Source organism: Tachysurus vachellii, chromosome 20 (assembly GCF_030014155.1).
Source record: "Tachysurus vachellii isolate PV-2020 chromosome 20, HZAU_Pvac_v1, whole genome shotgun sequence".
In the NCBI taxonomy this organism is placed as follows: domain Eukaryota; kingdom Metazoa; phylum Chordata; class Actinopteri; order Siluriformes; family Bagridae; genus Tachysurus; species Tachysurus vachellii.
Window position 1 is genome coordinate 4,762,272 of NC_083479.1, and position 16,340 is coordinate 4,778,611.

The following is a 16,340-nucleotide window of genomic DNA, read 5'->3' on the forward strand; positions in this document are numbered from 1 at the left end:
TCAACAGTTTGTTTACTTATCAACATTTTTTTTTGTAAACTTCACTTCACTTCACTGTGATGTAGATTATTTTTAATGTTACTTGAACGATGCTCAACCTGCTATTAGACATAAACCAGGGTTGTGATGTCACAACTACGAAGATATTTACACATGATCATCTATAGCATCATTGCTCCGCCCAATCAATCAAACTCAACCAAAAATTGCAAATAATTGCACATAATCTTCGAGAGTGCTAACAATTTGTACTTGTTATACTAAATTTGTGGATTTTTTTAATCTAAACTTTAGACGTGACTGTTTCCCAAATTTTTTTTCCACAAAACATTTCCAAACTAAATTATTTTTTTACGTGAATATCACTTTTCCTCTGCTAAAAACATGTATGAATAAATTTAACTAAAAGTGACTTTTATCAAAATTTGACAAAGTTACAGGGGGTTACGGTGGCTTAGTGGTTAGCACGTTCGTCTCACAACTCCAGGGTTGGGGGTTCAATTCCTGCCTCCGCCTTGTGTGTGTGGAGTTTGCCTGTTGAGGCACGGGGAGAACATCCAGGGTGTATCCTGCCTTGATGCCCGATGACGACTGAGATAGGCACAGGCTCCCTGTGACCTGAGGTAGTTCGGATAAGCGGTAGAAAATGAATGAATGAATGAATGAATGACAAAGTTACATCGTTTTCCACAAACCCTCAAGGTACGGAGTGTTTATGTAGCATGAGTGGAAGTACACAGCAGTAGGATTCACAATTCTGAGATGTTTAAGACTACGCTTTTATGAGTCTGTGTTCAAATCCCAGCCACTATTTGACCCCAGCTCCAGGCTCCACAATTCACTTCGATAATGCATGACCCTGAGCTCCGGCCCCGACTTCCTAATGAAAGATGGAAGGTACAGGAAAATGAAATTGCCTCCAGCTTTGCTTACACGGCAACAAAAGATTGATTTCATAAAACTCATGAATATAAATGGAAAACCTTTGACGTTTTAGGACGAATCGAGACAATAGTAGTGGTATTGCAAAGATAGAATATCAGGACGTAACCCGTCCAACTTCTTTATTATATACTGATTGGATTGGAGAAGTTCTGATTATACATGATGGAGTTGGTCCGGGATACTTCAGTTCATTGTTTGATACAAAGTTCTATGAGACAATATAAAAAATTCCTAAGTGATTCTAATGTCATCCATATTCATGCTTAAGGCTAATAAATTATGCATATTGGCAACAGGATCAGATTTCAAAGTCGTACATTAATCAACTGCATCGGCCAGGCACTTGCAAAGCAGCACGCAAGTAATTATGGGAATATTATTAATATGCTGCACGTCCTGTTTAAATCATTCTGTACCATTAAAAAACAAGGTTGATGACAGAAATATTCAAACGCTCTTTCATGTTCACTAATAAGCCAGTATATGTTTTGTGTACAGAGGAAGTCTGGGTGGTCAGAAGTTTTCCTGCCAAGCAAAAGATGGATGATTTAGATTTCAGAAGTGTGATTTTTTGAGGCAATAAATGGCCCTGAAACAGCCTCATCAGATCTACAGAGAACGTACAGGAACAGTTAGTTACAGCTACACTGCCATCCAGAGGGCAGTCAGAGTTAATGCTTTAATGCTGAGGCTGGACAAAGGCACCTCCACCAAGCAAGAACGTTAAAAAAAACGGGTCAGATTAAAGATCACGGTGGATCTGGAGCTTATGCCAAAAAGGGAATAATCTGATTTATAATCTGGAGTTTATGCAGGAACACAGGATTCATGAGCAGTTTGAGGGGCTTATTGTAGGAACACTAGCTGGAGTTTGTCCTAGGATTAGTGGGCAGAGCTTGACCTAGGATCAGTAGGCGGAGCTTGTCCTGGGATCAGTGGACGGAGCTTGTCCTGGGATCAGTAGGCGGAGCTTGTCCTGGGATCAGTGGGCGGAGCTTGTCCTAGGATCAGTAGACGGAGCTTGTCCTAGGATCAGTAGGCAAAGGTTGTCCTAGGATCAGTAGGCGGAGGTTGTCTTAGGATCAGTGGGCAAAGGTTGTCCTAGGATCAGTAGGCAGAGGTTGTCCTAGGATCAGTGGGCGGAGCTTCTCCCTCAAAACATGAAAATAAAAATCTCAACCTTATACTTCTTAATAATAAAAATCAAAAGGCGATGGTTAAGCATCAGACAGCATTCCAAGGAGACGCTTTAAATCGGCAGCGAGAAAGAGATTTATTTATCAGATTTATTTATCACTGTAATCCATCGGTCACACTTTGTATTTACTGAAAAACAAGAATTAGTTTTTACGTCACTAAAATGTTATTTTGGTTACTTTTATAAACTCTGATGTGAAGAAATATCAGGCTTCCTGAAAAATAAATATCACCACAGCACCCCCTAGTGGCCACACAACACAAAGCACTCGATACAATTTTTTTACTTTTCATAACCTCCGTTTTATTCCACAATTACTCCACATATACCACCGAGACATGACATAATAGATAGAGAAAGTATCAGCACTTGAAGCAGTACATGGTATTTACACTCCTTTTGCAGGTCTGAACATGGTTTAACACTTCAGGCACGCTTGTGCGCTCTTTCTCGGAAAGTTGCAGAGATCTTTACACGAGCGCTGGAGACAGCTGGCATTTGGGGGCCACTTCTGCAGTCTCTTGACTTGAAATGCTGGAATTAGGCCGGAGCTGGTGAAAATGAGCCTTCTGGGGAATTTTTCCAGAGACTGGCTGAATTCATAGAATAATTTATACGGTTTGTATGCAGGTCCAAAAATATAGCAAGTTCTAGCAACAATATATTCCGTTAACACTAATCAGTACATGTACAATATTTTACAACCTTAAAATACTTATATATAGAATAGTACTGTCTGTTTATTTCTTTTTTTTTTATGTTACATTGTCAGAATAACTGGTACAGGCTGTGCACTACTGACCGTCCACGCATGCCCATCACGACACAGCAAGTAACTAATAGTAGGACGTTGATGCTTCGATCTTTTTGGGGAGGGGGTTACAGATAACTTGCTGTGTGCTACCCAATCCTCCAGTCCAGTAACACTTTCAGCACACCCTCGTCACTAGGATCAGTGCACCAGTGGCCACTTGCAGCAGGCATGGAGCCAAATTAGCTCGGGAACTAGCTAGCTAATCACACGTCACATACGGCGTGTGGATAGTTACTGATGTAATACTCATAATAATCCTCGAATCTAAAGTGTTTGAGCAAATATCTTATTGCTTTTAGGAATTGAGCTTCGTCCAGCTCTACCTCGTAACTCTATGGTCACGTTCTACACTACATAATATAAATATATATATATATAATACACCTTTTGGAACGTGCATCAAGCTTGAATACTTTAAAGAGAAAATGGTGACTGAAATAAAGAGGGGGGGAGGGGGTTAAACGAGGGTGTGTTAAAAGCGGAACCGTCTGTATGTGGTGTTAGAACCCATGCATGGACATGTTCCTCACTTGCAGCTGACACATGAAGCAAAAAAAAAGTAGAATAAAAAAAAAACAAAAAAAAAATAACACCACGCTGTTGGGGCTGTAACGATGACGGCAAGCTGGGTTGACAGGAGAGGAGGCTGGAATGCTAGAAACGGACCTTAAAATGAGGAAGGTGGGAGCGAATGGAAGAAGAGGTGTTCGGTTCCTGTGTCGTCTCGTAGTGACACGCGGATGGACGAGAAATAAGTAGCAGGAGATATTTATGACCGGAGAATCCTCCGTACTGGAATGCAGAAAAACAATCTGGATGAAGAGTTGAGGTGTCAAAGAGAGAAAAAGAGAGAGAGAGCGAGAGAGAGAGAGTTGCAAGTAGTAGTGAGCGGTTATGACTGATGAGCTGCTAGACCAGTTGTTCATTCAAATTAACTATGGTCTTGTGAACGTATAAAGAATTTCGGTGATGCCATAAAAGGAAAAAAAAAAAAGAGAAAAACTCGCTCGTGCGCGTAATTTACTCTCGAACCCTGTAACCCTTTAACAGCAGCATGTGGCGAGGTAACGTTTTGTGACATCCGAGTTGAGATTTTCCATAACAAATTGTGACAAATGGTGAAGTTTCCTCAGTTCCATGATCAAAAAATGTACAACCTGGGTTTCATTTGATCCCGTTATATAGGACCCCTCATTAAATATGCATAGAGACGTTAATGGTAGCGTTAGTGCTCGGGACTCGAGGCGAGACTGTTGAGCCGTGGTTCAGTCGCTAATCAGATCGGAGTGTAATATAAAGATAAAAATAACGTTCAGGTCTATTTGTATTTGTACTGATGTTTATACCTGCACTGAATTCCTTATTAACTCTAAAACGTAAGCTAGTGCAGGTAAATGAGTACAAATCATCGCCTTTAATGACGCATAACATTTGTGTGTGTGTATATACACATATATAATATGTATATGCACATATATGTGTATGTATATATATATATATATATATATATATATATTATATATATATATATATATATATAAAATGTGTGTATATACACACACACAAAATAAAAGCATCCATATTTTTATATAATGTAATTTATGACTAGTCTTATTAACGTGATATTTGATTAGTAAAGGTCCAGAATTTAAAAAAAAAAACAAAAACACTGTGTCTGAGCTGCTTTCTGTGTTCACGCACAAAAGAAATAAATTGTGCATAAAAAAATGTAAAATGCCCAGGTTATTTTGGATCCAGGAAATAAATGACTGTTTATTTCTGTAACTTCTAACACTGAACAGTGAGGTAATTATTCAGTGTCGGAGTGTTGGGTGCCATGCTGAGCGGGTTATTTATTTATTTATTTTTTCTTTTTGCCTGTTCAACAAGAAATTGTCGTTTTAAAGACATAGCGTGATGTTTTGTTGGATAGAACATGCATTAGGAAAGAAAGGCCTCTTTTAAATAAAATATTAATAGGCGGAGTTTGGGGTGAAGATTTGAACCCGCCCCTATTTCCAGCTATGTGTGCAAAGCTCCGCCCCTAAACCTTTGGCCGGTTTATGGTATTTTGAAAGCTTTGAAAGTTATACGCTGTGTAACTGTAAATGTCCAAAATTCTCCTCGTCACGATTTAAGAGGGCGGTGATGTGAAGCGGTGTGACTATAAAATGACCGTCGGAAAGTTAACAAACGCCTTCTGAGGGTTTTTTTTCTGCCTACTGCACAATTAACTGTTCAACAGGCAAACAGAGGCACACCACAAATGTCAATGCACAGCTTGCGAAATGGAAACGGCATCACATTAAACCCATACCAGGCTCAAAACCAGTCCTCAGTGGTCACTACTAATTGCAAATGCTCTAAAAGCTTTTTTCTGTGGGCAAATGGAATGTGTGGCCTTCGAAAATACTGTTTGGTAATGTAGGTTATTTCTAAGGTGGGGGGGGTTTACATTTTTCAAAATTTATCCTGGGAAAGAGAGGAGGAGGAGGAGGAGCAGGAGGGCTTTAAGAGGAAACAGTAAACTCCGTATCTTCAGAACCTCAGAAAAAGAAAAAAAGAAGAAAAGAAGAGGTAGCTGGTGACACTTATGGAATTTTTCCATTTTAAAGGAAAAAAAAAAGATGTGCACGAGAACGAGCTCGTGTTCTGCACATCCATGGGATCATAGAGAGGTTCTGGAGGAAAAGAAAACAAGACTGAAAGAAAAATCTGCATGCGGTTCCCGAAATAGTCGTAGAACACTTTTTTCTTTTTTTTTTTTTTTTTAAGTAAACAAACAGCATGCAGAATTTTCTTTTCTTTTTTTACATTTTGGACACCCAGCCAGCCACCTTCACACTCACACACACACACACACACACACACATCCCTGCAAAAGTATAAAAACAATATTATTATTATTTTTTTTTTTAAATCATATTTTACGCAAAATGGCTTTTAAACCAAATGTAAATAAACAGAAATAAAAAAATAGCACTAAATGCTCAGAACTCCTGCATAGAAACTTTTACCCTCCTAAAAACAGTGCCTCACTGACCACGACTGACCTGCGCCTCACAGTAATTGCGTCATGATCAGTACCTCCGTTAGCACCGTCCTTCTAACCTTTTCACCTCGACGTAACACTGTCAACGTAAAAGACACGTCAAGTGAAAGATGCGGCTCTGACGACGTCCCACGACGCTCCGCAAACTCGTCTGCGTCAATAAATAATACGTTAAATTCCTACAGTCCTATTTCACTGGATATGTAGCTTTAAGGCTTGGTAACACAAAAAAAAAAAAAAATTAAAAAAAAAAAATAAACAAAAATAGAAAAGAAAAAAATAAAAAACACTCACAATCTCATCACTGATCGCACAAATCTCATGGCTCTGAATCCAAAAGATGAGAAATCTACATAGAAACCGCTATACAGAGAGCTCTAATCGCTTAAAAACCATCTGAGCGTTTTTCCAAAAACACAGTAAACTTAAGGATCTATGAAGTCTAAAGTTAAGCGATTCACGTTACTGCACTTTGCCCATTAAACCTGACTCAACGTTGCATCTAGAAACACAAAGCATTAAGTTTTCCACCTGCCCCACTGCAGGGTTTCACTCCATTTCTGCTACAGCACATCCGAGCCCTTTTAGCTGTGGCAAAATAGAGTAAAACAAAAAAAAAAATTTTTTACAAAAAAAAAAAAAAAAAACAAAAAAACAAAAGGAAAGAAACAAAAATTGAAACGCAATGTTGCGTGGAAAACTTCGGTTCAAAATTCGAGATTTAAAACAAAAGATTTCAACAACGAACCGCGTTAATATTAAAACATAATACAAAACCTAATTATAAATAAAACTCTTCTGGGAGGCTTTGTGGGGGCTTTTGCTCACTGGTTGTTTTTTTTTTTTCCTCCGAGGGCTGGAGGAAAGTTTGACGGTCACACAGTCACACAGTGCTGTCCTCCAGAAGAGGCTCGAAGTCCTCGTCGCTGCCCGGAAGCGGCGTGTTGGCGTGCGCTCCTGTCAGGCTGCCGCTTCTCTTCAGCTCCTGGCACGACTTGGTGCCCGCTGTTGTTCGTTCTGGAATGAACAGCGCCACGAAGAAGGCTGCCAGCACCGTGCATGCGCCCAGCAGGAAGGGAGGACCTGGTATCGCCACCTTCTGGTAAACAAACATCAGACAAACTGTCAGAGAGGCTTTTTGTGATGAGACGTTTTTCTTTACATGGCACACGGATATCGAAACTTACACGCAGCCGCTTTCCTTCTTACAATAACATTAAGGATAAGCAAGGATATTTTTTATCGATTATTTGGATGCTTTATATATACACTATATATTAGTGCTTGAGTTATTATTATTGGTTTTGTTTGAATGAATTCTACTCCTCTAATGACCATCTGTTTCACAACCATTCAGCTGCATCGGTGTCGGAAGCAAATAAAAAGTGGGCGTGTCCTGTCCCACCCACATATAATGGTTCCGACGCCCATGGATTTCAGGAAGCAGGAGCGTGGTCAATGCTGTAGGTAAAACACGGAATGGCGTTTAATTTATTAGTGCTCTGAAAAGTAATAAAAAAAGAAATATGCGCTGAATAAAAGACGATAAAAGTGGGTGGTCTTTTATTGGGGTTCTGTCCCACCCACATATAATGGTTCCGACGCTCATGTTCAGGTGTGTGTAACTTTTATAAACGCTAAATTCTCAAACGAGGTTCTAAAGGTGCGAGATCTTCAGGACGATCCGTCGAAGTCCCAACATACCTCTGTTTTGAGCGAGTTTCTGTTTGCGCCTTTTCAAGCATGTCATAAATTACATGTTGCACAATTTGCACAGAGGACATTTAGGAGTGAATTGGGACCAAACGCATGTTCAGAGGAAAGTGGCCTGGCAGCCTGGAGCTCAGGGGAGACTCGAGTGCACAAGGTGGTGTACATCTCACATCACACACTATGGACAATCTAGAGATGCCCATCATCCTACAGAGCAGGTCTTTGGACTGAGAGGGGAAACCAGAGCAAAAGAACGGGGTGGGGGACGAGTAAACAAACAAACATACACGCTCATACGCATTCACTCTGAACTCTAAACGATATGATACAGGATTCAAATTTTATTCCTAAAATGCTCAGCAAGTTTCTATCATACATGATTAAAAAGCTTTAGGATGGTTAATAAAATAGGAAAGCTAGCCATGAGTGGGCTACAATTTGGGGTGCAAACAAACCCAGCCTTCTCTTATTATTAGGCTTGAAAGCAGCCAGAATATACTCATGCTGGGCTTTTTATTCGGTTGACCGACGACTTTGATTTGTTCACCGTTTGTTCAGTTAAACTTCAAATCTATCATCAGCGGATAAAAACATCAGCACACGTCTGAGGCCTTGACGGTATAACAGTCTCAGTTACTTTGCACTGTTCATGCTATAAGAAATTACAAGGGGGATCATTTCTTTTGTTGCTTGCATCATTTGTATTCAACATATTTACATGTGTAACGTATCCACATCCCAGAACTTGTCAAATCACACAAATATATACATAAATACAACTCCTTAAGACTTCCATGAGCATAGGCTTCAATATATAGCAAACAGGCATTAAGACTATTACAGGTGAGATCAGAAACAGTCCAGTAAACAGAAAAACAGTCTTATCTGTGGATGAACAAGAAGGCGTTGGATGTTAAGGCCTGTGGCATAGAATCCAACTAAATCCCAGAGAGAGTTTCTTCAGCCCAATAAGCTGCATATCTGTCCATCACACATAGTCCCAGCTGATGAGCAAAATAACCCTCTTGGAGCAGGAAAACAATAGTTTCTCAAAGCATGGTTAAGATGACCATCACCACAGAGCATAAGGTAGCTTCAAACATGATCTCTCTTTTTACTCTTCAATTTCCCTTTTTATCCCCTACAGGACATATCCCTATGTGTCCCCCTACTGGTCAGGATGAATTGTTAACAAAAAACCCTGTGACAGGCAGGGACTGTTACAACGGCCTAAAATGTACACTTTCTCTCCATCCACACGCGGATTGTTTATCCTCTGGAGGCTGTATGAAACGTCTGCCAAGCACTCACCTCACTGGGAGTCTGAAGAGGGATGTTGTAGTCGGTCTGGATGGGTGCGATTCCGCTCAGCTCCACATCGAAGAGGAAGAAGATGAAGCCGTAGAGCGCCGGACCGAGGCCGTTACACAGGCCTCGGATGCCTGTGATCATTCCCTGCACTAGACCTACAGGAAAAGCAAGGGGCAGCTAGTTAGTACACTTACTCCCTCTATCAGTCTGAATAACTGCTGTTCCTCAGGCTCCATTTTATTCCAAAGTTGTGAGACAATATAAAAAGTGCTAGCTTGGATGTTTGTTTGTTTTTGTTTTGTTTTTTTAAAATCAGTCAAAACAACAAGGCTAAAGAAGCATGGACTCACCTTGTTGGTCTGGATCAGCGCTGCGAGATACGAGTGCACTCACTGCAGGAAAGGTGATGCTGGACATGGCTGCCACTGCTCCGGCCGCCCACATCATCCTACACACACACACACACACACACACACACACACACACACACACACAGTCAGTGCCTGTCGCCCTTCGTGCTCCAAATACGCAGCTTTAAATCTGAGTTAAATCCCAGAGGAGCACACAACAATACACCGAAGAAATGAATACAGAATTGTAAAATCACTGAGGTGTTTAAAGTGTCGCAGGATTAGGAGTCAAGAAAAAAGTCAGACGCTACAAGGCAGGTGACAGACATAATGAGAGAGAGGAGTCAGTTACTGTGTAGCATGTTGTATGTAAATAAACTCTGAAATGAAATTTGATTTAGTGAAGATGATATTATTAAAAATCGTCGCATCGACCAATGACTGGATTTCGTTGTTGAAGTGAGTCTCTAAGCGATGCACAGCCTGCACAGCGTGTGTGATTCACTCACCATGGTTCTGATCCGAAGCCGTACCACGCCAGCTGGAGGATCTGGAATACGAGGCCCAGCAGAACCGTGTTCTTGTTCCCAATGGTTCTCATTAGCAGCGTGAGAAAAAGTGTCTGTCAGGAGGTCAAGCGAAACGACAGTTTAGCCATTTGTGGAAGCTCACCGGTGCTTAGCTCGGTGGCTACAGACAGCAGTGAAAAGTCATTAGCTATCTATTATTTAGGATGTTTCAGATTTAGAACTCGCCTCGAATACGGTTAATACGCTGCTTGAGCATAAATATTCACCCCCCGATCTTTTCCACATGTTGGAGCATTGCAACCTGCAACTAACATGACCTTACACAAAATAATACTGCAGTGGGGAAAGAAAAAAAATATATATATATATATATTTTGCATATAAATAACAAGCGTTATGGTTGTGTTTGTTAGTTAGTATTTACCCCCTAAATAAGTCACATAAGTACTGAATGCAGGCCACTGGTGTGCAGTTAAAGTCTTATGCAGTCAATATAAATAGATCTGTTCCTGAACCAGAAATGGACAAAATTCTGATTATTATCCTAATTATCAGATTATGATGCTTCGAAATTATTCAGGTTTAAACACTACATAATGTATAAATACCTACATCTACATTACGAATACTTATGAGCGGCACTGCAGTTTGAGAACGAAAGGGGGAAAAAAAGGAAAAAAAAAAAAAAAGAGATTTTTCCGAGGTTATAAATCAGACACATTAAACCCAGCGACACTTTGTGTATTGCTTGCGAAACACAGATGTCTAATAAAAATCGGCATTTGTTCTGCGGGTTCCGTTTTATGCAGTGCTGTGGGGGAGAAAAAAAAATGCCTAACGATGTAAGATGATGTGCTTTAATATTAACGTGTTCCGCAGGACGACCCGGACGTCCGCAACACCGGTGTGGGTGCGTGTGTGCTTTTATCAGCACAACTTTAATACCCCTCTGTCAGTTTGTTTCATTGCCAGAGTCACTACTGCTTCATTTACAGACACGCTTGAGCAGCACTCCAATGACTAAGCGACGGTCTTGGAACAGCGCAGCGTTCCCGGATTGGCTTATTCAATAGATTTCCGTCCGTGTGCCATCACTCAGCTACGGCACTCCAATCTTGTAAAAATGGCTTTGTCTGTTCACGGAGTCAAAGTTTACCTTGTGCGATATTGGGCCATCAGTGAACACGATTCTATTACCACTGCAGCTTATTAAAGAGGGACTTTCTCAGACAATGAGACAGCACAAAACCCTTCACACACACACACACACACACAGAATTCTCTTCATTTATGTACCTGGGCCACGATGGATAGGATCCCCACCACTCCGATGAATACGGCGATAGTTGCAGGTGAGAAGTTAATGACCTGTGATATAAAGAAACGGGAGAGATGGAGAGATGGAGACGTGTATTAGCGCTCTTAAGGGAATATCAAGACACTTATACAAACTCTTATAGACCGATAATAGCCCATGTTGTTCCTGGAAGAAAAATCTTTTTGAACTGAAAAATGTCACCGAGATCCGATTCAAAAGAAAGAAAACGGAAACCGGTATAAATCTATAATGCCACTGACAATCCATGTACACCCACCCCATGGTTCACTCGAGCAAGCAAGTGAATGAGTGTGTGTGTGTGTGTGTGTGTGTGTGTGTGTGTGTGTGTGTGTGTGTGAGTGAGTGAGTGAGTGAGTGAGTGAGTGAGTGTGTGTGTGTGAGTCTGTGTGTCTGTGTGTCTGTGTGTGTGTGTGTGTGTGTGTGTGTGTGTGTGTGTGAGAGTGTGTGTGTGTGTGTGTGAGTGTGAGAGTGTGTGTGTGTGTGTGAGTGTGAGAGTGTGTGTGTGTGTGTGAGTGAGTGAGTGAGTGAGTGAGTGAGTGAGTGAGTGAGTGAGTGAGTGTGTGTGTGTGTGTGTGTGTGTGTGTGTGTGTGTGTGTGTGTGTGTGTGTGTGAGTGTGTGTGAGTGAGTGAGTGAGTGAGAGAGAGAGAGAGGTTTCTTCTCTCACACTGGAAGCCAGATGAAGGCAATAGCAGAAGCAGTCGGTGATCTAATTATGAGGTCATTGCGGTGACAACAGATGTAAAACTGAGCTCTTACAGTAAGTACCATCAGGCCCCATATCAGGGGGTTGCACTCCTGTCGCTAAGAACGAACATACATTAATCAAAGTATCAGGCTGACGCTCACCTGTCGTAAATACAGGAAGAAGCTGGAGTACTGGCCTGCCTCTGGTAAGTACGACAGAAACACCGTGATGCAGATGAGAAGCACGGTCGTGTCCTTGCCCACTTTCCTCAGAGACTGCAACGAAAGCACAAATCATTACCAAGCGATCAAACGGGTCCAATATCTTTCGCGAAGCCGTGACGGAAACGGCACCGACGTGCGTTCGTGTTTCAGCGAGCCAATTAAAACTTTTAACGGCTAGAGGGCATTTAAGAGGCTGCCAACATGTTAGCAATAAAGCTGAAGCTATTCTGTAAATATTGATCATATGCGAGTCATAACAGCTGCCAGGATCACTGCGGTTATTGTGCGATTTTTTTTTGGATTATGTATCACTACTGGCTACAACCAACATGACGTTCCTTGGGGAAAAACATGCATTCAGCCTCGACTGCTGCTCTTTACAGTCAGAATCATCACATTAAAGGAGGACTGAGAAAAGTTACTGATTTACAGCGAAAGGATCGGCCTGCTCCCAGGAGATTGGTGCGCCCCACGTGGTCAGTCTCATCTTGTCGGGCAGCGACTCAGGGACGGCCAGCAAGATGAAGCAGATATCCGCCAGGGCGATGAGCGTTGCCACCAGGACCACCAGGTTATCTCCGTAGTTGGCTGAGAGGTAAGCACCGATTGCGGGGCTCGTCACCAGGCTTGCTGCGAACGTGGCGGACACCTAGAACAAGAGCGACAGCCTTATCGAGTCAGCATATGATCCTATTATGGAATCGTAGGGAAAGCCTCGCAGAGCTTGAGACGGTTGCTTACGAGTCCGTACGCGGTGCTCCTCTCCCGCTCCTCGGTGACGTCTGCTACATACGCAAAGATGACCGAGAAGGTGACTGAGAAAGCCCCGGACACTGAGATCATGGCAAAGTACCACCTGAAAATTCAAAACAAAGAACCTTATATTTAAATACAGCAAACTAATTGTACATCCATACAAAGAATGTAGTTTGTTTTTTTTTTACATTTAGACTACGTTTTTGAAGGGTACAGTATGAGTACGATCCACTATGAGTACGATCCACTCAAAACAGTTAGTACAGGAAGCACAAAATAAAAAATGTAATGTAAACAACATAAGACTACAGGATGCTGATCTGACTGACATCAGACCAAAAGCAGAATGCAATAATGTTCAGGAAGCTGAGGAGAGTTCAGTCTTCGGTATTCTGAAGCTTGATGCCAAAACGGTGTACAAAAGATATCGGAAGCTCTATAGCCTGTGGGTGGAGCTTATGAGGTTTTCTCCTGATATTATGGTTGAAGACTTTTTTGTGATTGCTGCAGCCAAAAAGTGTAAAAAAAATTAAATAAATAAAATAAAAAAAACCTTTTAAAATGTGATTTTCTTTTTTTTGGCAGAAAACTACTTTAAAATTGGGGAAAGTCCAAGCACAAGATTCTTCTATTGAACTACTACCAGTGAAGACACATGCAATTACTTTAATAGCTGTACTCATTGTCTACGCTTGCGGACCGAAGAGTGTTTTGGCTGAATGCCTGTTGTGATGACGTCATATAACACGCCTTAGCCCGAATCTGTGGAAAATCCTTCAGCAATCACAAAATCGCACAATCATGGAGGGTCTGATTACTTAGGACTGGATGGTGGAGAGTCCAAAATCCAACAACTTACAGAGGCTTAGATTTGATTCTGCGAGAAAGAGAGAGAGAGATAGAGAGAGATAGAGAGAGAGAGAGAGAGAGAGAGAGAGAGAGAGAGAGAGACCTACCAGGGGCTGAGTCTCATCAGAGGAATAGGCGCGCAGGTGAAAAACACCGTCACCAACAGAAAAGATCTCCTGCCCCAGACATCTGATAGCGCTCCGATTAATGGAGCGCTCATGAAAGACAGCAAGCCCTGGAGACACAAATCACACTTTAAGCCAACAGACTAGCCACCAGAGGTAGTCACTAAAAATAATTCACACCCTTCAGCCTCACCTTCACACCCTGAATGAGGCCGTTCATCAGGAACGTGTGCTGGGGGAACGTTTCGTGTAGAACCTAAATCGAAAACGGGAGCTTGTCAGTAATGTGTAGTGAAGAGCTGAGATGAAAAACAATTAGTGGAGGAAAACAGACTTACGGTAAGCATCGGTGTGGTGAGCAGCCCCCAGGCAAAAAACTCAAGGAAGATGACCACCACTGCGTGGTACACACTCGGCTTCCCGATTCCTTGCTGCATCTGAAGAAAAAAAAAATAAACGATGACTCGTTGAAGATTACCAGCACGCTGCAAACAGCTTCTGATTAGTCAGGAACAACAAGCACTACTTCTAAAAAGGTGGTAGTCACAATTAACAAAAGACGACAATTGACCATTACAGACGTCTGCTTTTCTAAATCTTGTGTATATACACATGACTTACACGCACATTAAAACTACACGTAGTGCCACCAGAATACTAAGTGTATCAAAAAGATTATTACTAAAATATTATCATATAATTACAGTATGGCCCGATTCGTTTTATATGATTACTGGGTAACTTAACCTACTTTTTATTTCCCCTGAAACTGTACTTCACTGTTTATATTTACCAAAATAAACCAGATTAGCTGTAAACCTGATGAACTAACAACATTTTACTAAACTATCCAAAAAAAAATTTTTTTTTTCATAAAAACCTCATAATTTGACTCGTTACGAAAGAAATAAAACTACTATTATTCTGCCAGTGAATAATATGTGCAACAAAACATAATAAACATGAGAACATGAGGGTAAATTAGAGAACATTATCAGAGTACATTAGGTATCGGTTCGACTGATTCGTTAAAAAAAGAATCGGTTCCTTTGGACAACAGGATGAATCAAGCATCGCTGTAGCTGTTACGTAACCCAGTCGAAAAGCCGCTAGCATTGTTGTCAATGATAACGCGTGTGGGCAGCAAAATAAACTGTGATATTATTACAGATATCAAACGCTTCAGAAATAATGACATATGTGTAACATAACACAACATATTAGTCTACACTGGAGCAATGTTTTGCTGACATTTTCCCCAAATGTCCAAAATGGTGACATTACAGAGCTAATAAATCAACTAACAGGCTATTTGTGTGATAATATTTAACGTTATTGGTATTTGGGTATTAAACAGCCACATTCATTTAGCTATGTATGGGGGAAATTGTTATTTAAACACAGCTACAGGTTAGCTAGCGCATCAGCTAGCAAGGATGGAAGAAACAGATCATCCGCGTATTTTCAACCCAACCCGTATTCCGGCAAATCCCGCCTCCTCTACTGTAATTGGCTAGTGTTGTGCGGTACAGCACCTCAGATTGGACATTTCCGTTTTCTGTCAGCGCTCTGCAGGTGCTTATTAGGCGAAAAGGCTGTATGATCCGGAAAACGGGTAGAATCGGCTAAAGCATCGGCTAAGCTAGCTGGCTAGCAATCAGGCTAACCAGTAACATGACAGATTACACTTTCTTGTCAGTTGATAAACATTGATAAAATGATATTATAAGGTTAATAAAACATGGTTATATTCGCTTACCGGGTTGTTGTCATCGCTCTTTATTATTCTCTTGACCAGCACGACACGGTTAGTCCGTTTCGGTTCTTTCCCTGCCTGAGCCATGTCATCACATCTTAAATGAGAGACATAAAAGCCATGTTGTGTGCATATCTTCTCTCCTCCGGCTCCTTCCAGGATTCCTCCGTGTTTAGCCTCTGTAGGCTATTCTTTAACATGTACAGTGTCCGTTTCAGTTCAGCTGTAAAATGGAGATGGTTGCAGGAACGTTAGATCAGCAGCGGAAGTACAGTTTATTTTAATCCCGGCTTTCTCCCGTGGTGGAGAGGATTATTATTAGAAACAGCTCCACCGTGCGGCCAACACTCCACAGCTGTTCCTGAATCAGTTCACAAGTCTGTGAGAAAGGTAACGCTTGTACACAGCCAGCCTTGTGGGCTGATCTGAGTTCAGCTCTTACTCGCTGTAACGCCTCACAGTTACTTATTCTGCGTTTTCTTCATGTCCAAACATGACTCTTACCGCCAAAAAAGTTTATTCTTGTTTTCTGTTTCCGTCATGACAGCCTACTGCATGACAACAGCATGGGTGTGGGCATGTGGTTGGCACAGGGTGGCAGCAGTCACCCTTAAAATAAGCTCTGCCACCCCAGGCACCATCCAGTGCACCACATAGCACTTAATAGCTTTAAGGAAAATAAAGCAGGTATG

The 16,340-nt window shown here is 41.4% G+C and overlaps 1 protein-coding gene across 2 annotated transcripts; it reads right to left on the bottom strand.

The window, feature by feature from the left end:
- Nucleotides 1-4,541: 4,541 nt before the first annotated feature.
- mfsd14ba (major facilitator superfamily domain containing 14Ba) lies at nucleotides 4,542-15,936 on the bottom strand. Of its 2 annotated transcripts, none has more exons than XM_060896312.1 (12): nucleotides 15,652-15,936; nucleotides 14,231-14,329; nucleotides 14,086-14,148; nucleotides 13,875-14,002; nucleotides 12,904-13,018; nucleotides 12,593-12,811; nucleotides 12,100-12,213; nucleotides 11,210-11,281; nucleotides 9,893-10,005; nucleotides 9,384-9,481; nucleotides 9,034-9,188; nucleotides 4,542-7,105 (listed from the first exon to the last, which is right to left on the bottom strand). In XM_060896312.1, exons 1-12 carry the CDS (start codon nucleotides 15,733-15,735, stop codon nucleotides 6,893-6,895), a joined length of 1,473 nt encoding a protein of 490 aa, XP_060752295.1. In that variant the 5' UTR covers nucleotides 15,736-15,936; the 3' UTR covers nucleotides 4,542-6,892. The 2 variants fall into 2 exon arrangements, with proteins under 2 accessions (XP_060752295.1, XP_060752294.1); XM_060896311.1 differs by having other exon boundaries at nucleotides 4,542-7,108.
- Nucleotides 15,937-16,340: the final 404 nt, after the last annotated feature.